This window comes from Heteronotia binoei, chromosome 6, assembly GCF_032191835.1.
Source record: "Heteronotia binoei isolate CCM8104 ecotype False Entrance Well chromosome 6, APGP_CSIRO_Hbin_v1, whole genome shotgun sequence".
In the NCBI taxonomy this organism is placed as follows: domain Eukaryota; kingdom Metazoa; phylum Chordata; class Lepidosauria; order Squamata; family Gekkonidae; genus Heteronotia; species Heteronotia binoei.
Window position 1 is genome coordinate 20826384 of NC_083228.1, and position 24794 is coordinate 20851177.

Consider the following 24794-nt stretch of genomic DNA (forward strand, 5'->3'; position numbering starts at 1 on the left):
GGGTGCAAGGAAAGGAAGAGAGAAAGGCTAGACTACTGAAGAAAATGACCAGCAGGCTGGTAGTTACTGTTAGGGCTTTGTTTACAAAAAAGGTCCAGCAGGAACTCTTTTGCATATTAAGCCACACCCCCTGGTGTCACCACTGTTTCATGAAAGCCTTTTTTGTAGAAAAGGCCCAGCAAGGACTCAGTTGCATATTAGGCCACACCCTGACACCGAGCCAGCCGGAACTGTGTTCCTGCTCCAAAAAAGCCCTGGTTACTGTATCAGCCATAATTGCATTGTCTTGCTTGATGGGCTTAGCATATGTCTATGAAGCAACTTTCCTCCAGGTCTTGGAGAAAGGCAAGCCTATCCAATAGCAGAGTGCCTTTTACTGTGCTCAGGCTTCCCTGTGCCCCTAGTGGCTGCAGTCAGAATTGCACTTAAAATAAATCGAAAAATCGTTCGGCTGGATGCAATATAATGCTCAAGGGCCCTCCACAATTTTGTCCCATTACATTCCAAAACAAAATAAATAACAGTAGACAGTACAGTTCCCCCAAAAACAAGATGATGTCAAATCTAGGTGGTGCTACTATCGCATGGGGGAGTGAAAGTAGAAGTGCCAGATGTAAACCACAGCTGTCCTCAGTAAACGAAGGTAAAAGATGAGTCTTTAGCAGGGGTATCAAACTCATTTGTTATGAGGGCCACATCTGAAATAAATGAGACTTGTTGGGCCGGGCCGGGCCATGTTGGGCCAGGCCACATATGTACCTATTTAAGATTAGGTAGCAGAGATATAAGAGCACCATGGTACAGAGCGGTAAAGCTGCGGTACTGCAGTCGGAGCCCTCTGCTCCCGACCAGAGTTCGATCCCCAGTGGAAGCTAGGTTTTCAGGTAGCCGGCTCCAGGTTGACTCAGCCTTCCATCCTTCTGAGGTTGGTAAAATGAGCACCCAGCTTGCTGGGGGGAAATGTAGATGACTGGGGAAGGCGATGGCAAACCACCCTGTAACAACGCTGCTGAGAAAACGTTGTGAAAGCAATGTCGCCCCAGAGTCGAAAACAACTGGTGCTTGCACAGGGGACTACCTTTACCTTTTTAGCAGAGATATAAACTTTTTAAAGAACACAAACACAACTAAATATATATATATATATTTTAAAAAACCCTTAAAATAAAACATGCTTAAAAAGTTAGCACTCCTCAGTCTAAAAGGTGCTTTTTTTGTATTTCTCCCACTTTATCCAGGGAACTGGATAAAGGAAGCTCTGGCTCTCTTTCCCTCCCTCCCCAGGAGGAAGAGGAGCCTCAACCAATGGAGAAAATTGAGGTTTTGCTTTGTAGCTCTTGTGCGATTGAGCAAGCCTTGCAAAGCAAGCTGAGATGCAGAAAAAAGCAAGAGAGAGAGAAGGAAGCAGACAAGAGCCTGTTGCTCAGGGGCCTGATAGGAGCCCTCCGGGGGCCTGATTCGGCCCCCAGGTCACATGTTTGACACCCCCGGTCCATAGGGTAGGCTTTAACGTGGTGCACTGCAGAACTTCCCATCCCCAGGGATGTGACAAACTAGTTTCATGATCACAAGACTGTTTTGGAACTTGGTTTCACAATTTGTGTTTATTCCTTGGTTTCATGACTTTGGGTTCATCAGTTGTAGAAAAAAAACTGACTCATGAAAAGGAGAGTAGTAAACTATTTGGAGAGCAGCATCCTTCAGTGGTATCTCAAGCCCATGGTTTACTTCACCGTTGGTGCTACCCAAAATCCCTCTTCATAAGCAACCGAGACGTTACAATAGAAAGCATCTACCTTATTGGGAAGCAAGCACCAACAGTTTGTATTACATTCAGGTTGATAAGATGAGGTCTTCTCTAATAAGTCTCTCTCCTTACCAGAGCAATCAAAATTTCTGAGAGAAGCAAGTGCTGTCCTTTGTGAAACAGAAGCAAAAACGTTTATACAATACAGAAAGTTTGTATAAAATACATTTTGTTCATTTTTTTAAAAAAACTGGTGCAAATGTAGTAAAATATACCATAAGGAAAGAGGGTGGAGAAAAGAAAGGCAGGAGAGAGCCCGCACTGGCCTTAATCTAGGGAATAGTATACTTCTATGGGTCTCTGTAGAAACTCTGTGCATGTAAAACCTTCCCTGTTAATTCAGTATTCTGCATGTGCATCCCCCACCCCTAATACTGAAGCCAAAAGGAGAGCATTTATGCAGCAGTTCCAAGTATAACTCATAGATTCTTAATGGGCCCATGAAGAACTCTGGATACAATAAACCAGCTGCGATTCAGCTATGCAGGCACAAGCAAAGTTCTCTCAGTGCTGGAAATTGGAAGGAAAGAGACTCATTGTGCCAACTAGATTTGAATCCAGTAGGACTTTAGAGACGGCTTTTATTGCAGCAGGAACTCCTTTGCATATTAGGCCACACATCCCTGATGTAGCAAATCCTCCAAGAGCTTACAGTAGGCCTTGTACTAAAAGCCCTGTAAGCTCTTGGAGGGTTGGCTACATCAGGGGTGTGTGGCCTAATATGCAAAGGAGTTCCTGCTACAAAAAATAAAGCCCTGTTGGTCTCTAAGGAGCTCTTGGATTCAAAACCTGCTCTTCCAGTGCAGATGAAGATGGCTATCCCTGTGAAATGGTCCTTCTGCAAAAGGGAGCTTTGCTGGCCATTGCTAGAACAGAGTCTCATGTGCATGCCAGAGGCTCTGGGTCCAACCTAAAAGCAAAGTAATACAAAAAAGCGAGAGAGAGAGAGGTTTCTTGCTTCATAAATAAAAAGGGGGGATTTACTAAAAACTCCTTGCTGTGCGGTATAAAAGGCAACCAATGGCTCTTTGCTGGCACCTAAGCAGTGGCTGAAATTTTGTAGGAGTAAATATTTGGAAGTGGCTTTTCGGGGTGATGGCTGCTGCTTAAGCTGTTCCAACATGGCAGCGTGGCTACCAACAAAAGCAGCCCTCCAAACAAGACACAAAGTCCGCTAAAATAAAATGCTGTGTCGTAGGACTCTGTCCAGTCATAAAACCAACCTGGAAAAGAGAAATAAGGGGAAAAAACAGGTCAGGCACACAAACTTGACTGAAAAGATTAAAACAGTTCCAAAATACATTCTATTATCCTCTATATCCGGGTCCCCCAGGCAGTGGCCATGAGTGCTACAATGCCCACTGATATTCTTCTCGGGGTTTTAAGAAAGTGGGTATGGCCAGGTAGTACTAGCTGAGCTTCTGATTGGCTACTGAAGATCTGACAGATACTGCCAAATGAGTATTTTGTAAGGTGGCTCAACATGCATATCTGTGGGTATGCAAGAAAATACTTTTAAATATGTTCGTTTTAAACAGCATCTCTTTAAAGAGAGCCTCTGCCTAAAGTGCTGAAGAGCTACAGTCACAGGTGTGCAGAGCATTGCTCCCTAACATCCTGTGACTTGGCTCCACCTCCTACAGCAGCCATTTTGTGGTTGAGCCCACCACTCTGTGTCAGATTTCTAAAGCTGCTCCCTGGCTCAAAAAGGTTGGGGGCCCATATTTTACATATTTCAACTAGACATCCAGATGCTTAATAAAAACAAGTGAAGCTAGTTTGTATTTTTCCATTTAAAAAGTAATGCAATTGTAAAAAAAAAAAAAAAGATATTCCCATTCTAGCAAATACTTAACACATTATGACATCCCTCTTCGTGGCATACCCGTTGTGAAGGATGTGAACTAGCAACAACAGCTCAAGAGCACAAACAAGACCAAAACAACAACAAAATCCACCATGTTTAACAGTCCCCACCTCCGCCCCTCAGTATGAGCCCCAAAAGTCAGACTGAAAATAAAGGTTTTCCCCTCCTTCTGAAAGGTACTCGCACTTGGACTTTGGCAAATCACATTTAGTGTCCTCTCCCAGTGGGCTACAGGGAAAGGAAGACCAGTCTGGTTCTAATAGGGCATTTCTTCTCAGGCAGTGTCCCCTTCCCACCTTCAGTCTCTACCAATTCTCTCTTCAGATGCAGACCCATGGACCAGATCCAATACTGCACCCCAAAAGCATCCTAACTGAAGAAAGCTCAGGGGGAGCAGGCAGGAAAGTTCCTTTTCAGAAGTAGAACCAGGGCTTTTTTTGAGCAGAAACGCAATTCCAGGTGGCTTGGTATCAGGGGGTGTGGCCTAATATGCAAATGAGTCCCTGCTGGGCTTTTTCTACAAAAAAAAGCCCTGTGTGAAACAATGGTGACATCAGGGGGTGTGGGTGGCCTTATATGAAAATAAGTTCCTGTTGGTTTTTTCCTACAAAAAAAAGCCCCGAGTAGAACTCTGCTCATGACTCAAGAGTTCTACCCAGTGTTCATAAAATTACTGACTTAAGACATCTCACCCTACAAACAAAAACAGAAAATGGGGGGCGGGGGACCTATTTTGTACATTTTTAGCATCTAATGAGCAGGGGTAGAATTCTAGCAGGAGCTCCTTTGCATATTAGGCCACACACCCCTGACGTAGCCAATCCTTCAAGAGCTTACAAAAAAGAGCCTTGTAAGCTCCTGGAGGATTGACTTCATCAAGGGGGTGTGGCCTAATATGCAAAGGAGCTCCTGCTAGAATTCCACCTCTGCTAATGAGTACCTTTTCACATTTACAATGAAGTCTGAATAGCAGTAGGAATGTCATTCACTTCCTTCCATAATTTCTTATTTAAACAACAGATTCAGATGAGTTAGCCACGTTTGCCTGTTGCTACAAAATAGTAAGAAGTTCAGTAGCACCTTTAAGACTAACAAATTCCATCGTAGCATAAGCTTTTGAGAAATACAGCTCTCTTCGTCATCCGATGAACAGAGCTGTGTTTCTCAAGGTTATGCTTCAATAAAATTTGTTACTTAAAGGAGCTACTGGACTCTTTAAACAAATTCTGCAGTTGCCACAAGTTACTAGAATTTACTCCATGGAGGAAGCCACAGCCTTCAGTTTTAGCAAGAGTTGAGCAAGGCTGTTCATAATAGGCTGTTTTGGAGGTCATTAATTCATAGTCAAAAGCAACATGACCATATATAACAAAAAAACACAAGATGCCTTTTTTGGGGAAAAAAATCAGGAAAATGCACTTAATATATGTACGTGTTTAAAATGTGATCTTACCTACAATTGGTGGTCCCAGACTATTTCCAAGTCCAGCAAAAAACATCAATATACCATATGCATGTGCTAATTTCTCTATTCCCACAGTCTTTGTTGTGACATATGGAAAAATGGACCAATTGCCCGTCAGGAAACCTAAGACCCCCGAAAGTATTGCCAGCATAATGTAACTTTGGGCAAATGGAATCAAAAGCAGCGCTGCCGAAGTCATTATTAACGTTAGAACGTACAGGTATAAAGTATTAATCCATTTAAAATCTGCTAATATCCCTAATGCAAGTTTACCAATGGCAGTCATAATGCCTATGATTGAAACAAGCGGAATTATGCAGTTTTCTTCACTAATATTTGAACTTCTGGCTATGTCTTCCATGAGCAATGAAGGAGGAAATACACCAATGTCAAATAAGAGGATAGCAATAAAAAGTGACGAAAATACTTTGTTTTTAAAAAGCTCTAGTGTTTCTGTCCAGTAGTCTAAATACAGGTGCCATTTCTTTTTGGCAAGCTGTTTACAGAAATATGTCTGTTCCGCAACTTTCATTTTGTAAGCATCTGTCTCTTTCGATGCTACTGATGACACTCTGTTCTTGTTCGTAAGAAAGTCCTGCTTACAATCACTGCTGGGTGGTTTATTTGTGCTTTTTTTCTCTTCAGCGCTGGCCTTCTCCAGTATATTTACATTTTCTTCATAAAGAGTCTTTTCTTTCTCGTTATAAATGAGGTACTGGTCTGGAATCTTCTCGAGGCATGATTTCTCTGGTAAGGAAGATCCATCCAAGCGCAAAGGTCTCATTAGACACCCACAGGCTAGTATATTTAGAGACAATGCACCAACAATGAGCAGGCAGCCGTCTAACCCGTAAAGTTCAATTAGTTTTCTTTGCAATGCTGCATATATAAAGAGTCCAACACTTGATCCTGAAGGGGGAGGGGAGGAAGAGAAGAGAGACGCTTTAAAATGCACACCTGAACCATTTCACAGAGCAACCTACAGCGTTACAAAACTATGCACATCTAGTGATTGAACATATTTGGGTGGCTCCTGTGTGTGGACCATGCAAAGATCTTCCTCCTCACCAACCTTGTCCATTGAATTGTAGGTGCAGCTATTGGCCCTGCAGGAAGTATGTACCACGGAGTTGTGAATATTATAGAAGCTGTAAGGCTTCAGAGATAAGAAATATTAAAATAAATATTTTTGAAGCTGACATATGGTTCAGACTGAAGGCTTAAGTTATTCGTATGTGCATCTCTTGACAAAGATATTAATCGAAACGAAAAAATAACGATCGAAATTCCGTTGAGAACCTTCTTTATACATAATTTGAGAATATATTCATATCACTTTTGAGTGTTGAACAAGTCTTTACATATTCCTTGGAAGCCTGGAATTGTAATGGAACTCAGTGGTTTGGTTTATGTCATTCTTGATATTGTATTTATTGGCAACAGTGTGTGTTTTACAACATTTTGAATTTTTCTCATAACTATTACTAGTGTTTGGTGAATTATTTATGTGTTGGAGATATTAAGCACATTGTTTTCATTGTACAAGGGAGATATCTGGGTTTTTTCTGGTAATTCACAGAATCAGCATTACTGTATGATGGCCATCTAGCCTGTGTTTAAAAACCTCCAAGGAAGGAGAGCCCACCACCTCCCAAGGAAGCCTATTTCACTGAGGAATGCTCTAACTGTCAGGAAAGTTCTTCCTAGTGTTTAGATGGAAACTCTTTTTGATTTAATTTCAACCCGTTGGTTCTGATCCGAACTTCTGGGGCAACAGAAAACAACTCTGTACCTTCCTCTATATGACAGCCCTTCGAGTACTTGAAGATGGTGATCATAACACCTCTCAGTTGTCTCCTTTCTAGGCTAAACATACCATCAAACCAGGTTCTAAAACTCTAGTGTGAAGTTGGTTTATTCACCACAGTTAGTCTTAACTACAGGCTCGTGTGATATGTGAACATGTATATCCTGGCTTGTTTACAAAACACCACCCTTCCGGGTTGAATTAACAAACAGACCAAGTAGGCACTGGCCTATAGACTCCCACGCCTTTACGGGCCTCAGGCCAGTTTGCCTCTCTCTGCCCCTCCCCCACAGCTTTGACAAAGGGGCTTTTGAGAAGGAGCCTGCAGGAGATATTAGAAGATAGTTTGCAAGACGACCCCAAAGATTTCGACTGTATAGGGGCCTGCTTGGTGAAGTGGTTAAGTGTGCAGACTCTTATCTGGAAGAACTGGGTTTGATTCCCCACTCCTCCACTTGCACCTGAAGAAGAAGAAGAAGAAGATATTGGATTTATATCCCGCCCTCCACTCCAAAGAGTCTCAGAGCGGCTCACAATCTCCTTTACCTTCCTTCCCCACAACAGACATCCTGTGAGGTGGGTAGGGCTGGAGAGGGCTCTCACAGCAGCTGCCCTTTCAAGGACAACCTCTGCCAGAGCTATGGCTGACCCAAGGCCATTCCAGCAGGTGCAAGTGGAGGAGTGGGGAATCAAACCTGGTTCTCCCACATAAGAGTCTGCACACTTAACCACTACACCAAACTGGCTCTCCACCTGCTGGAGTGGCCTTGGGTCAGCCAGAGCTCTCTTATCTGGGAGAACCGGGTTTGATTCCCCACTCCTCCACTTGCACCTGCTAGAATGGCCTTGGGTCAGCCATAGCTCTCTTGGGAGTTGTCCTTGAAAGGGCAGCTTCTGTGAGAGCTCTCTCAGCCCCACCCACCTCACAGGGTGTCTGTTGTGGGGGGGGAGAAGATATAGGAGACTGTAAGCTGCTCTGAGTCTCTGATTCAGAAAGAAGGGCGGGGTATAAACCTGCAGTCTTCTTCTTCTTCTGCACGGGGTTTAATCCGGCACTGCCACCCCTCCCCAGCCTTTCTCAAGGTCAGTCAAGATGTGAGAGATCACCTAGAAGCATCACAAACTAACCTAGTTTAAAATGAATCACGGTACTGCATTGTTCCTGAACCGTGTGGAAGAGTTACACCTCCACAGAGCCATTTGGAACAGGAAAAGATTAATTTGTGCTAGAAACCATACCTGTGGAAATGAGGCCGAGGGCAAGGCCTCTGCGTTTCTCAAAATACTGGCACGTAATAGTCACTGTTGCTGTGTACAGTAAGCCGCACCCAAGGCCTGAAAGCAGAAGCAATGTTATCACAAATGAAGAATCCATTATTAACAAAGAAGCAATTTTGATGAGGGGCGGCACCAAAAACGACACTGAGAATTTTCCAGGTATAAATTGGGTTGTCGACTCTAGGCTGGGAAATTTGGAGGATGGTGGTGCCTAAGGAGGATAAAATTTAGGGAGAGAAGGGAATTCACTGGGGTAAAATGCCATAGAATTCTCCATTTCCTCCAGGGGAACTGATCTCTGCAGTCTGGAGATCAGTTGTAATTCCTGGAGATCTCCAGGTCCCACCTGGAGATTCACAACCCCAGGTACAAATCCAGAAAGCCCTGCCACAAAACCTCCATCAGCTTAAAAGAGGATTACTTGAGGCAGTTCCTGGCAAGCTTCTTTGTAATTCAGAGCAGTTAAATGATGAATGTTTTGTTGCTTGCATTTGTAAGCACAAAGGAGAACTGAAGTATTAGTCAGTTTTGAAAATTCCCTTCCCCTTTAAAACACATATGCACCTTATGTATTTTTTTCAAAGGATCTCCATGAACTCTCTTACCAACAAGAATTCCATAGGAAAACAACAGGAAGTAGAAGTTAGGTGCAAAACTGCTCATCATCAGTCCCCCCGCAACCATCAAGCCACTGAAGATGGTTACAGGTCTTGCGCCAAACGTAGAGACGCACACACTGCAAACGGGACCTATGTGGTTTTTAAAGGGTTAAAAAAAGAGAGAGAAAAGGTGATATAAAATCACGCTCTCTAAGTAAGGCAGTGTTCCAGAGATTCATTCCCTTAATACGATAGTTCTCAACGGGCAATACAGTAGCCCAGTATTAGGGAAAATACCTGGAGACTTTGGGGGTGGGGCCAGGAGAGGGCGGGGTTTGGGCAGGGGAGGGGCCACAGCATGGTACAATGCCACAGAGTCCACCCTTCAATGCAGCCATTTTCTCCAGGGAGCTGATCTCTGCCAGATGGAGATGTCCACACCCCACCTGGAGGGTGGCAACCTGCCATGCCCAGAACCTGGGATGTGAAGAAGCGCTTACAGCAGAGGTGCTGATCTTTGCTTCGTCTCTAAACTCGCTGACATTTAAGCAGATTTATTTTTTGATCCCAGGGAACAAAAGTCTGAGAATTTCCATTTATGTTACCCTTTGTTCTATTCTTTCACTATGTTCTATACAGGGTTGCCCCTACATTTATACACCAATATATGGATTGCCCCGAAGCAGGGCTTTTTTGAAGAAAAAGTCACCAGGAACTCATTTGCATATTAGGCCACATCCCCTGACATCACCTTTGTTTCACTCGGGGCTTTTTTTTGTGGACAAAGCCCAGCAGGAACTCATTTGCACATTAGGCCACACCCCCTGACACCAAGCCAGCCGGAATTATGTTCCTGTGTGTTCCTGCTAAAAAAAAAAAGCCCTGCCCCTTGGTATTATACCACACCATGCTGAAATTCTAAAAATAAACAGAGAGAAATAAATGCACTGCTATCCCCGAAATATGTACTATAAACAATTAGCAATACAGACAAGGTCATGCTTCTTTTTCACCGAACTGCTGGAAAGGACATCCATTACTTCCAGCATCTGACCACAGGTCTCAGGATGAAACAGATGTCCATGCACTCCCTCATGAGAACATAAGAGAAGCCATGTTGGATCAGGCCAATGGCCTATCCAGTCCAACACTCTGTGTCACACAGTGGCCAAAAAACTCCAAGTGCCATCAGGAGGTCCACCAGTGGGGCCAGGACACTAGAAGCCCTCCCACTGTCCCCCCCCAAGCACCAAGAATACAGAGCATCACTGCCGCAGACAGAGAGTTCCAACAATAAGCTGTGGCTAATAGCCACTGATGGACCTTGCTCCATATGTTTATCCAATCCCCTCTTGAAGCTGTCTATGCTTGTAGCCACCACCATCTCCTGTGGCAGCGAATTCCATGTGTTAATCACCCTTTGAAGCACTTTAACCTGACTGGTCAGCAATTTCATTGAATGCCCACGAGTTCTCATATTGTGAGAAAGGGAGAAAAGGACTTCTTTCTCTACTTTCTCCATCCCATGCATAATCTTGTAAACCTCTATCATGTCACCCCTCCGTCGACGTTTCTCCAAGCTAAAGAGCCCCAAGCATTTTAATCTTTCTTCATAGGGAAAAGGTTCCAACCCTTTAATCATTCTAGTTGCCCTTTTCTCCACTTTTTCCAATACTATAATATCTTTTCTGAAAGGCAAGGAGCTCATCAAGAAGTCTGCAAGCATCAGTAAAGAGGGCAGAAAGTGCTATTTTGATTAAAAAAAAAAAATGTCTGATACACACAATGAATGTGCAAACAAATTATCAGTTAAACTTTAGCATATTATTAGCATATATTTCAGTACAATTTGCTTCTGAAGCCAGTATGTGTACACTTTCAACTGCAAAGAATTTTTTAAATTTTAAGCAGGGAGCAAAATAACTGTACAGTAGAATAAAGGCATGATGTATAAGCATAACAAGATGGAAAAGCTGCTGCATTTCCTCCCACCAAAGATTACAAACACAGAAAGGAAAACAAAACTGAAAGACCAGCAATGCCTTCAAGGGTAATATCAAGATGGATTCTCATTTACATGGCTCAGGGTTCCTTTCCTTCTCTTCTTGACATTTCATCCTATATTTCCTCCCAAAAAGTTACACAAGAGGGTATGTTATTCTGTGACAGACAGACATAGAAACAGTTGCAAATCTCAAGTGCAAGTTGCACAATTTCTTGATAATAAATCACCATCAAGTTAACGTGACTGGTTCCAGAAAACTTGTGCGATAAACCATTGCAGAATAAGCAACACTTTATCAAAGAGACATTGTGGCTTTTTCCCTTTTAAAAGTGGCTCCCACTATATCCATGCTCTCAAAGAACGATTTCTTCATTAATACCTCTGCTGAGGGTTTCCATCTGCCATGTGATTTCAGTTATATAAAACAATGACCGCATTCTAGAGTGCAAGGATTCGTGTTTGGCATAGCAGGCTTCGCCAGTGTCCTAGAATAGTTCTCTCCTTACAAGACCAAGAACTCACCCAGCAGCAGAATCTCAGGATACCGAGATTCAAGAACATGACAAACCAACATGAGTCATGTGACAAAAAGAGCTGTAGTCAGAGTTACGATCTCACCACTTTTAAGACCAAGGCCCTAGGCAGAAAATCAAGAGAGCCGGGAAGAGTAAACACAAGCCAAATATCAGCTGGAATAGTGAAGAACTAGTCAAGTGTCAGAGCCATGGAGAAATTCTCTCAATGACTGAATAACTCCTGCTCCTTCTCTTTGCACGTGTTCAGACATGGGACTTCTTTGCTGTTCACCCACATGCACTACAAGTCGCTTCTGACTTATGGTGACCCGATGGATTAATGTCTTCCAAAACGTCCTACAATAGGACCTTTGAAAAAGCAGCTTTTAAAAAAAGTAGTTCTATGGCGCTTGCAATCTAGCAGATGAGACTCCGCGGCTGCTAACAGACGGGCAGTTTAAGGCGACCCAGAGACACCTTAGAAACTGACTAGAAAACTCCATCCAAGCAAGCACATTTGCTGCCCGCCCCCGTCCCTTGCTCACCCCATCCTCCGGCGTCCTCAGAGCAGCTCAAAAAGCTACCACTTTTGAAGAGGTAGCAAATTTCTGAGCCACAAGCCAGTCGCCTCTTCGGTGTCTGAATGCAGAAGTACGCAAGTGAGGCACCTTGGTGGTGTGAACTCGCCAATCCGCTCTAGGCGCTCACCAGTATTCTTTATTTAAAAAACCTGCCCAGTGCACATGAGTGTATGTGCTTATGAGCATGTGCACGACCACTAAAAATGTATGAAAAAAAGAAACCCAAACCGCACCAAGGGAATGGTGCGCTACAACCATCTGACTGTGCCAAGGGACCCCCTGGGTGGGACAGGGACGGCTTCTACTGGAATGTGTGGACGGTCTGAGACACTTCTTTTTCAGCCTGCCTGATTTGGGATGCCTCCCATGCGCCCCAAACTGTCCATCTGTTATCAGCCCACAAGTCATAGGTTGAAGAGGGCTGTCCTCCATGAACCAAGAGCCCTTTTAGAATGTGCTTAGCAATTCCCTGCAGCTGTTGCGTCACAAAGGAGGACTGCTCAGAGCACACACTCTGCGGTTCAGGGAAGCCTTTCCACCACTACTGATCTTCTCACTGAAGAGTTCCCAGGATTGCCCAGAAAGGAGTCAATTCGCAAGCAATTTCGTCTCAGGAAACACTCCCTAGAACCTCTTTGCTTTCGTTTTGGTGTAGGAAAGCCAGTTTGGTGTAGTGGTTAAGTGTGCGGACTCTTATCTGGGAGAACCGGGTTTGATTACCAACTTCTCCACTTGCACCAGCTGGAATGGCCTTGGATCAGCCATAGCTCTCGCAGAGTTGTCCTTGAAAGGGTAGCTGCTGTGAGAGTCCTCTCAGCCCCACCCACCTCACAGGGTGTTTGTTGTGGGGGAGGAAGATAAAGAAGATTGTGAGCCGCTCTGACTCTTCAGAGTGGAGGGCGGGATATAAATCCAATGTCGTCTTCTTTTTTTCCTCAGGATTTGACATGAGATCTATTGAAAAGAGGGTCTTTAGCTGGTTATGTGTCCTTGTAAAAAGCTTTTACATTTAAATTGCCATTTTAAATTTAAAAAATTAAAAACTGCTCTTTAACTGCCGTCTGTTTGGGGAAGCACCATCTAAGAACAAGTCGCTTTCTGGATGCTAGTTCTGATATCCAGTGTAAAGCAGATACGTTATGGCATAGGGCAAGAACTCCATGACAGCATAGCTATCTATTCCTGGCCCACAATATGCCCAATCTGTTTAACAGATTAACTGTGTTGATGCGGCAGGAAAAGGATGAGACAGCAGGTTCTCATTCCCAAAGAGTCTGTCATATGTGACGCTTACTCAGCATCAGGGCTTTTTTTGTAGCAGGAACTCCTTTGCATATTAGGCCACACACCCCTGATGTAGCCAATCCTCCAAGAGTTTACAGGGCTTTTAGTACAGGGCTACTGTAAACTCTTGGAGGATTGGCTACATCAGGGGTTTGTGGCCTAATATGCAAAGGAATTCCTGCTAAAAAGGAAAAGCCCTGCTCAGCATTCATTTTTCAGAAGCAAATTGATAAGAACCTCTATCAAGGCATATGGAAAATATTGTAAGGAACTACTAGAGGGCCAGGCAAAGTGTAGTAAAATTAGTTAAACCCAGATTAACAGGCTGGCATCACGTTTTTAGCTTTTTCGCTGCCCTTTCATTTGGAAACGGGTAAGTTCTGCTAGAAGGCAGGAGAAAGCTACCTTTTTGACAATAGCCACTTAGTTTGGGATTCTGATCACTCGCAGCCAAAGAGTTGGGGCTCAAAAGGTACTAGGGAGGCATTAATTTCATGGCGAAGATATTTTAAGGAGCATTATCTTCTTTTTTATGGATTACAGAATATAAGCCTAAATGTAGTGGAGAAACAGCTGGTAGATTTAGATCCTAGCAAGGTAGAAGCGAAGAATAAAACTGCATAGTCTCCCGACGGGCCATATGAGCTTACACCTAAGCAAGTATGAACGATATAGCTAAGGATAGCAAAGGTAAATCAACATATAGTCCAAGATGTGAGGGGGATCTCCCAATTCATCTTTTAACATATAGGTTGCATTCACATCGTAAACAAACACCAGTTTGTCACCAGCAAGAATAAGCCTGGTTTATCCTCAGACAGAAGAACAGGTTGCTTATCTGTAAGTGTGGCTTTCAAGTCCCAGTCCAGAACCACATCTGGAATCTTCTAAACCAACTGTGCCCAGGAAGCATGAAGTGTGCTGTAAGCCTGGATCTTGAATTGGTGGGGGTAGATTGGTTTGACATGTAGCCCTCGTCGTGTGGCCACTAGGATGAGTGGATCTACAGAGCCAGATGTCTTAAGCAGGAAACGTAGTAGGTATCTGGCCTCTTATTGAGGAGTCATGAGAGGATTCCAAGGCTACCTCTGATGATGCTGATGTTCCAACCCCTCACCTCTGAGCAACGACGACGAACAGGATCCAGATTACCTAGAAACAGTCTGTGAAGTAGGCAGGGGTAGAATTCTAGCAGGAGCTCCTTTGCATTTTAGGCCACACACCCCTGATGTAGCCAATCCTCCAAGAGCTTACAAGGCTCTTTTTTGTAAGCTCTTGGAGGATTGGCTACATTAGGGGTGTGTGGCCTAATATGCAAAGGAGCTCCTGCTAGAATTCCATCCCTGGAAGTAAGCAACTTGGAAGAGAATGGTTGCTCATCTGTAAGCAAGGACAACAGTAGAGGGCTGTCAGTTTTGAGGGAACAGATGGACTCCATAACCATCGACACTGAAGGGGCAGGCAAAATCATTGTAGACTACATGGGAAGCTCAAACCGGAGAGGATGCAGGAAGTATGGGAAATAGGCACTTCAGTTTTGGGAGGAAAACTGTAGAGATGGAGGTAGATGGACCAGGAGGGTTTCAAGACATAGGTCACAAATGGGTGCTGTTCGAATCAGAAGTGACAGCTGGACCAAGGTTTAAAGGCCCTAAGTGAGAGGACGAATGGCATTTTCAATTGTGTTTCTAGGATCTTCTTTTCTCCTGCCTTACTGGTGATTCACATATGGAGACGGGGGTCTGATAGTCTTTTTGTGGACATGGTTCCTAGAGGTGGCCCTGAGAATCACAGGGCTGATCTTGGTAACAGTCTCACAAAGAACAGCAGCAAGAAAACACCCAATTTGTTAAACAGGCAGCCTGAGTGAAGGTGAGTGGCTGTTAGGGTCCATCTCCTAGCGTAGTGATGCAGGGAGATACCAGGCAAGCCTCCTGTGTCCTGAAGCTATCTGTCCAAAATGGATCCAAGGAGTTGTATATCAGAGCAGGTGCTTCACCCTGGACTATGCCCAGTACTAGAAAAGTATAGGCTGTGGAATGGACATGGATGGCGAAACACTGTTCAAGAATGCTTTGAGGGATTTTAGAACAGCAAGCAGTCCTGAAGATGAAACCAGAGAGAAAACGAACAGAGATGTGAAGAGATGGCCTTGTCAGCCTGAAAACCAGCCAATGGACATTTATGCTTTCTTCAGCTTTGAAGATGTGCCATGGCGATGTTTGGATTCTGAAGGTCAGAATTTCCAGTTTAGCCCGTTAGGAGTCAGAGCTACACTACCCAAGAGGTCAGAGACAAACAGAGAAAGCAGCAGAGCTGAGACACAGCAGACAAATTTATGTGTTACCAGGGCAACCAGTACCTGCTGGGCCATCGAGTCTGAAGCACTCAAGCCACAATGCAGCTCAAACAGGAGTAAAGCTGTTTTGGTGAACTTACTTCATGAAACACTGGCTGTATGTACAGGATTCAGCATTGGGATCCTCACCTAAGCTCAGATAACAGGAGGATGGTGCATCTGTGTCCCCTCAAGCTTGTATGTTGCACCATCTTCCTTATAATGGAGGAGGCGGGCACCAGCCACCAAAAATTAGTTTACGTTTTCCCCTTTAAAAGTTCTGAGTATGGCTTTGCCAGGGGCCACCACTGGTGAGAGCACGCCCAGAGACCGCAAATAAGAAATAGTTCAAACTGAGATACATTAGCAAAGAGTGGTTTATTTCTTGTCTACAGATTCTAAACCAGAGTTCAACCCCAGGTTCAACCCCATTTTGTTGGCAAGAAACAAAACAGCAATACGTTAAAGCGCCCCAAATTGCAGTTTATTCTCAATCCGAAAGTTTTCAGTCTTAGTTCAACACCTAAAGGGAGGGGGAGGAAGCTCAACCAACTGAGGAGTAATAATGAACATAGTCAAAAGAGCCTTCCTGCATAAGTGTTTTTCAGAATGCTTAGAATAAACTGATCAATTTCCAAAGGAGCAATAAAGCGACTTTATTTTATACAGTTTTAAATAATTGAATTGATGGAACAGCACAGCAAAATCCCCAGTAAGTTGATCTCAACTTAGACCTTATGTCAAGCTATACTATTAAAAATATAGCCTAGGCACCACTCAATGAATGATCTGACTCTCATGACCGGAAAAAAAAAATCAAGTTGTTCAGTGGCAGGGAACGCTGTAAAGACAGATTGATGCTTGGAAATTAGGCTGGGTGTTTTGCTATAAATCTTCCCAGCTTCAGTCGATGATCGACCTCTGCAGAGTCTTAGTTGCCATGGAGAACACCAAAGGATAAGTCTTCTCTCTCCTCCAACGTCACTTCTGAATCTTAAATATGGGTGACCTGCTCTTTGAGACTGAGTAATGTGCAAAGACATCCCCTATTTCTTTTCAAACACCAGCAATAAATATTTCAGTGCTGGCCTGTCTTCACCACTCTGCCAAACAAAACCCAGCCTATTTATATGTTCACAATCTTCTCTTAGGTCTGCCTCCCAATACGCAGTTTTCCCAAACTGCTGGCTCAACAACATCACAAGAAAACTGGCCACGTGAGAAAGAGCGCTGAAAAAGTATGAGGTTGTATGGAGAACTTTGTGAAGGAACTCTTGCACAAGAAGAAGAAGAATTGCAGATTTATACCCCGCCTTCTCTCTGAATCAGAGACTCAGAGCGGCTTACAATCTCCTATATCTTCTCCCCCCACAACAGACACCCTGTGAGGTGGGTGGGGCTGAGAGGACTCTCACAGCAGCTGCCCTTTCAAGGACAACTCCTGCGAGAGCTATGGCTGAGCCAAGGCCATTCCAGCAGGTGCAAGTGGAGGAGTGGGGAATCATACCCGGTTCTCCCAGATAAGAGTCTGCACACTTAACCACTACACCAAACAATCAGATGCTTGGAGCTTATCATTTTACTTGGGCCCCACAATATCCCCAAGCCTGCCGGGGATGGACATACCTTCAGAACCGCCTCTCCCCATATGTACTCCGTCGAGCATTGCACTCAGCAGATCAACATGTTCTGGTGATCCTTGGGCCAAAAGGATGTCCGACTAGCCTCGTCTAGGGCCAGGGTGTTCTCAGCTCTGGCTCCAGTCTGGGGAAATGAGCTTTCCCCTTTTGCAGTTCCGCAGGGCCTGCAAGACAGAGCTCCTCTGCCAGGCTTTTTTAATATGAGGCAGCAGGCGTCTTCTTTCCATTTCTTCATCAGGCCTCTGTGCCCGGCATTGCCACTTCCTTCCAATCACTAAGCTGTCTTGAGGGCTTTTCTGGGTTTACATAAGCAGACTGGCTTATTATTCTCGGCTCCTGTGCTCTGCATCCTTGTCAGCCCAGAGGCAAGAGCAAGGAAACACTCAAGGTTTGGCTCCTCTTCTTTGAAAGGCTGGTATAGGACAGGCTTCATGTAAGGAAGGGAGAAGATGCAGAGGCTAAAGGCAAGGCCAAGACAGAAGATATGCAAGAGGTTCATCATGAAGAAAGATCAGAGATCTCCCTCTCCCAACAGAAGGGTAGTAAAGCCCCAAATTCTTGAGATCCCAACCAGGGTTGCCACCTATGGCTGGGAAAATCCCTTGAAAACTGGAAGGCAGTGCCGGATTAAACCCTATGGAGGCCCTTAGGCAGTCGAAATCTTGGGGGCCCCCTCGCAAATTATTTGAGTCTGAGTGCCCACCCAACTGCTGCAGGAACCTTCTTAAAAAGCCCCTTTTCCTAAGCTGCGGGGGAGAGGCAGAGAGAGACAAACTTGGTGACAACGCCAGCAGCAGCTGCACCAGGCAAGTCAGGCAAAGAGCAGCTCAGTTGCTGGCCGCTAGAGGCTGGGAGGGTCGTAAGCAGGGGGGAAACTTGGGGGGGGGGAGCCAGCCCGGGCCCCCTAAAGACGTGGGGGCCCATAGGCCAATGCCTACTTGGCCTAATTGTTAATCCAGCTCTGCTGGAAGGGGAGGGAAAACTGCTTTGGAAGGGGAAAGCAGGTTCTGGGAGAACTCCAGGTCTCATCTTCAGGTTGGTAACCCTAATCCCAACAGTTAATTTCATGTAAAAGCAGATCTGCTACGCTTCCACATTCTATTAGGCCCCTGAAGTCCTTCCCCCCACTAAAATATAAAGAAAGCAGAGTGTGGGCAGTCTGTTTTTAAACAAACCATGAGGATATGGTCAAGGAAGCAAAACCACCCTAGTTTAATTACCCCTTACACCAATGCTTGAAGAATTTTTTTCCTTCTCAGTTTAATTTACACACCACTACAGGGTGGCCAAACTATAGTTTGGGAGTCACATACAGCTCTTTCACACATATTGTGCAGCTCTCAAAGCCTCAACCACCCTAATCATACACTTAGAGATGGCATTTCTCTCTTTAAATCACTTCTCCAAGCAGCTTGAAGAATGCATTTAAAGTTAAAGTTGCTTTCCACCTCTCCTTCCCCCATCTATTTGCCTGTCTGTGTGCCTTCCTTCCTTCCTTCCTTGTCTTGCAGCTCTCAAACATCTGATGTTCACGTCTGCAGCTCTCAAACATCTGACATTTATTCTATGTTGCTCTCATGTTAAGCAAGTTTGGCTACCCTGCACTAATAGGTTAGCTGAGATGGAAGGAAAAATGCTGAAATGAACTGAGTGCAGTTAAGGCCTGATGTGGGAGGACAAGGTTTTGCTCCCCCCATCTGTTTGGTTTTGGTTTAAAAATAGACTTAATGCCACTCGCTGGCTAAAAGATACTAGGAAAGGAGGAACACATATATGAAGCTTATCGCTCTTCTCTGTGCCAACTCCGCAAGGCAGGATTCTAATTACCTATAAAATAATGACCTTTTCTCCTGTCAGTCTGAAATTTGACAGGGACAAAAGGTATAATCCCCAATGTCTGCAATTAGATGGAAAACAGAGGAAGCTGCAGCTAGAAATACATTTCCCATGGAAGCCAATGTAAAGAAAGCACAAGTAGCTTTAATAGCAAAAAAAAGAATCAGAGTAAAAGTTTTTTGAAGCAAAACATGAACCAAATATAAACATGGAAAAATATTGTATACCAACCGTGGCATTCACCCCTGTCTTTGCACAAGACAGAACTACAACCATTTCCTTAATCGAACTTCTACTATTACAAGCCTTATTCCAATTCCAGAAACCTGTAATGACGTAGCAATAACTTCAACAAACCTCATTCAAGCATCTGTTCAATGAAAAATTGTTGTGTCTTATGCCAGTTTTGGGTTGGGAAACACCTGGAGCAGGGGCGTCGAACTCATTTGTTATGAGGGCCAGATCTGACATAAATGAGATCTTGCTGGGCCAGGCCAGGTCAGGCTGAGCCATGTCAGGCCAGGCCATGTGTGCACCTATTTAAGATTAGGCACCAGAGATATAAACTTTATAAAGGACACAAAAAAACACAATTGAATGTTTTTTTTAAAAAAAAAACTTAAAACATGGTTAAAACATTAGCACTCGTTGGTCTTAAAGGTGCTTTCTTTGTATTTCTCCCACGGGATCCAGGGAACTGGGCAAAGAAAGCTCTGGCTCTTTTCTTCCTTCCCCTGGGGACCAGGAGGGGCAGGAGCCTCAGCCAATAGAAGGAAGGGAGGCATCGCTCAGTAGCTCTGCTGTGCGATTGAGAGAACCTGGCAAAGCAAGCTCTCCCTCCCCCCCTTCCTCCTCAAGGGAGGAGCCTCAGGCAATGGAGAAAATAGAGGCTTCGCTCTGTAGCTCCTGTGTGATTGAGCAAGCCTTGCAAAGCAAGCTGCGATGCAGAAGGAAGCAAAAGAGAGGAAGAAGGAAGCAGATGACAGCCATTTGCTAGGGGGGCTGATAGGAGCCCTCTGCATGTTTGACACCCCTGACCTAGAGTCTGCAGTCACTCACACTAAATAATGCACTTTCAATCCACTTTCAAGGCACTTTCCAACTGGATTTTGCTGAGTTAAATGGCAAAATCCACCTTCTAACAGTTTCTGAAGTGGATTGAAACTGCATTATTTAGCATGTGTGACCCCACCCAGAGATTTTGGGGGTGGAGCCTGGAGAGGGCAGGGCTTGGGGGAGAGAAGGGACCACAATGGGGTATAATGCCATACAGCCCACCCTCCAAAGCAGCCACTTTCTCCAGGGGAGCTGATCTTGGTTGTCTGGAGCTCAACTGTAATAGCAGGAGACTGCCAGGTCCCACCTGGAGACTGGCAACCCTAACATACAGTGGCTATCTCTGGGACAACACCTGTGCTTCAGAGTGGCTATAAGCCCCTCTCCTGGACTCATTCAACTTTAAATATTTGTATTTTAAAAGTGTTTTATATATATACACACACACCATTTTAAGCTGTTCTCACAACAGTTCTTAATTTTAGCTATGTTTCTTTCTCAGAATAATTTCAAGATAAAGCTGGACATTATCACTTAGGGGTGTACTCACTTTTGTTGCCAGCAGTTTAGACATTAATGGCTGTGTGTTGAGTAATTTTGAGGGGACAGCACATTTACACTGTTATACAAGCTGTAGACTCACTACTTTACATTGTAGCCAAGTGTCATTTCCTCAGTGTTCACATGAAAAGATATACTTAAATATTTACAAAATGTGAGGGGGTGTACTCACTTCTGTAACATACTGTATATATGTATGTATGTATGTGTATGGTGCCCCCTGAATGGAAATAGCAACTGTGGGTTGGCTAATGCAAAGCAGAGAGGTAAAAGTGTTGCTTGCTCTCCACAATGTTATTTATCGCTATTCTACTGCGTGTTTCCTGCAATGTGGCCCACACAGAATGCTTCCTGCTAATTTATTTCGAAACAGCATTTCCATTTCTTTCAATATGACAAGTTGGATGTGATAAAGCCATCTGCCGTTCACCATAAATTCAAGTCTCACACAGCACAGCGTGCTTTCTCCTCACTCATTCAGCTTCTCATTCTGATTGTAACACCTCACATTTTATTTTGCTGAATGTGGTTTTCTAGCTAACTGCCGGCCTGGTCTCCACGTTTCGAACCCAAGTCAATCCTCCAAAAATGAGCCAAAAAACCCACTTTCACCTTGTACATACCTGTAGATCTCATTAAATGTGTCCTGATATATATTTTTTTAAAATGCTGAGAAAGATGAGACGCAAGAAGCATTTCCTATAACAATGATTTAAAGGAAACAGTAGTGGAACACGCTGTCAAGTCACAGCTGACCTATGGCAACTCCACAGGGTTTTCAAGGCAAGAGATGAACAGAGGTGGCTTGCCGTTGCCTGCCTCTGCATCACAACCTTGGACTTCTTTGGTGGTCTTCTGCCCAAATACTAAGCAGGGCCGACCCTGTTTAGCTTCGGAGATCCCATGAGACTGGACTAGCCTGGGCCATCCAGGTCAGGGCCTGAAGTAAATAACTAGACCCATTTCCCACTAGCCTTATGCTGCTCTCACGCTCCTCTTCTCCACGGGGCTTCCGTCAGATTTCACACTATCTGCCCCAGGGCTGCCACTAGCTTCGCCTTTTTTTGCGCGGCAAACCGAAGCTGGTTTTTAGAGGATCTTGTTTGCTGCGCGAAAGAGGTGGAGCGAGTTGCAGCCCCGCGGCAGAGAGTGTGAAATCCGATGGAACCCCTGTGGAGAAGAGGAGAGTGAGAGCGGCATAAGGCTAGCGGGAAATTGGTCCTAGTCATATTTCTGACAGTGGTCTTTCCGGGCTACTTCTCAAGCTTTGTGCTATGCATATAGGCTTCAGTCCCCTCCCGTGAACCTCTACCGATGGGATTTCCATCAGCAGGATTTCCTCACCTTCCCAAATTCTGCTTCCTCCTCAAAATGTTCCCCCAAATGCTATTCCTGGAGGGGACATGGGATTCCCCCCCCCACCACCACAGAACAGGAGGAGTTGACACTCTGCACCAGAACAAAGAAATCTGTGGAAATGATGCCCCCCTCCCTGTCCATTAGCAGAAATTTCATATGGGACTCAACTTCTACCCCTCCAGCACAAGGGGCATTTCACTGACACAAAAGCCTCTTTTAACAGAAGAAGAACACTTGAATTGGAAAAAAGCTCCTTGAATTGGAGGAACACACCAACAACAAAAGAACAGATCGGCAGGACCCTACCGATAACTCTGGAACTTCACAACCTTTGCCAGAGCTTGGTGTATTGCATAATACCTCCTTGCTCCTCCTCTGTACAGAAAGGAGGTTTTAAAAGAACTAAAGCTCTTCTAATCATTTCAAGAAAACAGGAGTGTCTAACTGCCCTGAATTTCAACTGTTTTCAAATTTATAATTTTTTTTTTTTGGTGAGGAATTTTCAGAATTAGATTTTACAGTCAGTGGAACTCCAGTCCTGGACTTGCAATAACTAGAGGCCAAAACTGCACAGGGACATGGGAGGTCTGTGACTGGCACCTCCAACAATTCCTACGAAAGGCAAAAGCAATCACAGAGCAGAGCTGCAATCGGGGCTGGGGCAGTATAGCCCTTTATCCTTGTGCCGTTTTCCCGATGCAAATCCCTCTTTTTCCCCTTCCCCAATATTTATTCTACAAGGAGAAAATGATCCACATACTTGTACTGTCCTTGCCTTTACATTTTTAAAGGGTGGGTGGAAATTATGAATCTCTTGAGTTGCGTACAATTTGGACCCAAGAACCGATGCAGACACACTACCATCCTTGTGTTTTAAGAACTGAAGGGGGGACTTAATGAAGGCAGGTGCACCTACCTTCCATGAGCTGCCATTTTGGACACCGTATGGCTCATGTGAGAGTTCCACATGCAGTAAATGTTTAACCCATCTCTAAGGCCCCTACGTTTGCACACAAGAGCTGCAGTTGTAAGCATATGCATCCATTTATGAATGACATTTCTATTCTGCCCTTCTTCTAAGGAATTCAGGGTGGAGTACACAGCTAGGGTACAATTACCAGCTGCTCTGCAATTTACCTTTTTTTTTTGCAGCAGTTTCATGCTTGCTTTTTTAAGCAAAACATTAAAGAAGCAGGAATTCTGTATAATTATCTGCGGATGCTTCCACGTGGAGATGATTCTGTGTGTAGCTTTCATTGCTGCTCAGAATTCAAAGGCATTTGCAGTGGTGACAGAGCACCCACACAGCAGCTCCCCCCACACTTTCCTTGCCTTAATACCCTACAGCCACCACTCTCCCTCTCCACCAGAGTGTATGGGAGGGGGTGTCAGAAATTCCTAGAGTGTTACAGTGCTGTAACAGTTTTGCTAGTTCTCATTTTCTTCTTTAAAGAAAGCACATCCCAATCCCTTTTTGTTGTAGAGTTATAAGAGGAAATGCACAGCTTGTACCTTTCCCCTTATAACATTTCAACAAAAAGAGGCAGAGAGTTACTTTAAAAAAAAATGGAACTAATAGATCGTGGCAACAGATTGGTTTAACACAATAGTGATGTAGCAATTCCCAACTTTTTAAAAAAACCCCACAGCCCTCTGGTGTGTGTGGGGGGTGTGAGTGTGTGGAAAGTTGCCACAATAGCCGGGGCATAGAAGATGGTGCCAATGTGGGTGGAACCTTCAAAAGCACATACCTTCCCTTCTACATTTCCAGAACCACTGCAACTGCAATAATTCCAAAACAGATCATAGCAAAGCAGAACAACAGAGAACAGTCATTTGGATGGTCCTGAAAAGACAACTATTACAAGAAAGACAATGCCAAGCGATACAGCTTGTTTCCACAAGGATGCTTTGGTTACTTTATTCTAAAGTACGCAAAGGATCTTTCCCATTTTTAACAAATTTAATTTGGTTATGTAGAAATTTCAAAGCACACAAGTATCTGAAAATTGTTTCATAAATAAACACTAAAATTTAAATGAAAAGCTTTAAAGGGGACACTTACTTGCAAGTAAACCGACACCACTTGCAAGGGATCCAACCCACGCAGTCTTTCCTTTCCCTTCTCCAAAAATGTCCAGCCATTCTAGATATAAAACTCCAACAGCTAATGGAGATCCATAGCACAAGAACTGGGTGAAGAAGGAGACGAGTACGATAACCCAGCCCCATCCGCCATCGGGTGACTTCTGGAATACCATTCTCCAGGACTAGTTCAAGAGCTCAAAGGTCTGTATAAAAAACAAAAAAATGCACAGACACAAACAGGGTTGAAACGCATGTGGATTTCAACATTTGAAATACATAAGCCAAATGTTTAAGCTCGCATGGCTGCACTGTTTGGTGTAGTGGTTAAGTGCGTGGACTCTTATCTGGGAGAATCAGGTTTGATTCCCCACTCCTCCACTTGCACCTGCTGGAATTGCCTTGGGTCAGCCATAGCTTTCGCAAGAGTTGTCCTTGAAAGGGCAGCTTCTTTGAGAGCTCTCTCAGCCACACCCAGTTCACAGGGTGTCTGCTGTGGGGGAAGGAGATAAAGGCAATTGTAAGCCGCTCTGAGACTCTGGTTCAGAGAGGTATAAATCTGTAGTGTTCCTCTTCACTGGAACATGATAGATTTGCTGGCAATGATCAGCACAGACTACAAATATTGTCTGTGATGCCGTCTTCAACAGAGTTACACAATGTCCTTTGAAATCAATACGCTTCAAAGAGTGCAACCTTGCTTAGGATGGT

At 44.3% G+C, this 24794-nt stretch overlaps 1 protein-coding gene across 2 annotated transcripts in view; it reads right to left on the reverse strand.

The window, feature by feature from the left end:
- Positions 1-1576: 1576 nt before the first annotated feature.
- SLC16A9 (solute carrier family 16 member 9) overlaps positions 1577-24794 on the reverse strand; it is a 51384-nt gene continuing 28166 nt past the window's right edge. The window contains exons 4-9 of one of the 2 annotated variants that reach the window (XR_009555548.1): positions 24064-24289; positions 8830-8973; positions 8186-8281; positions 5128-6048; positions 2550-3030; positions 1577-2430 (exon numbers count right to left, since the gene is read on the reverse strand). Coding sequence is in view for 1 of the 2 variants with exons in the window: in XM_060241091.1 (XP_060097074.1) it covers positions 2846-3030; positions 5128-6048; positions 8186-8281; positions 8830-8973; positions 24064-24259 (1542 nt within the window). In the remaining variant the exon portion in view is untranslated. Of the gene's footprint in view, positions 3031-5127; positions 6049-8185; positions 8282-8829; positions 8974-24063; positions 24290-24794 lie in introns of both variants that reach the window. The other variant, XM_060241091.1, reaches the window with a different exon arrangement.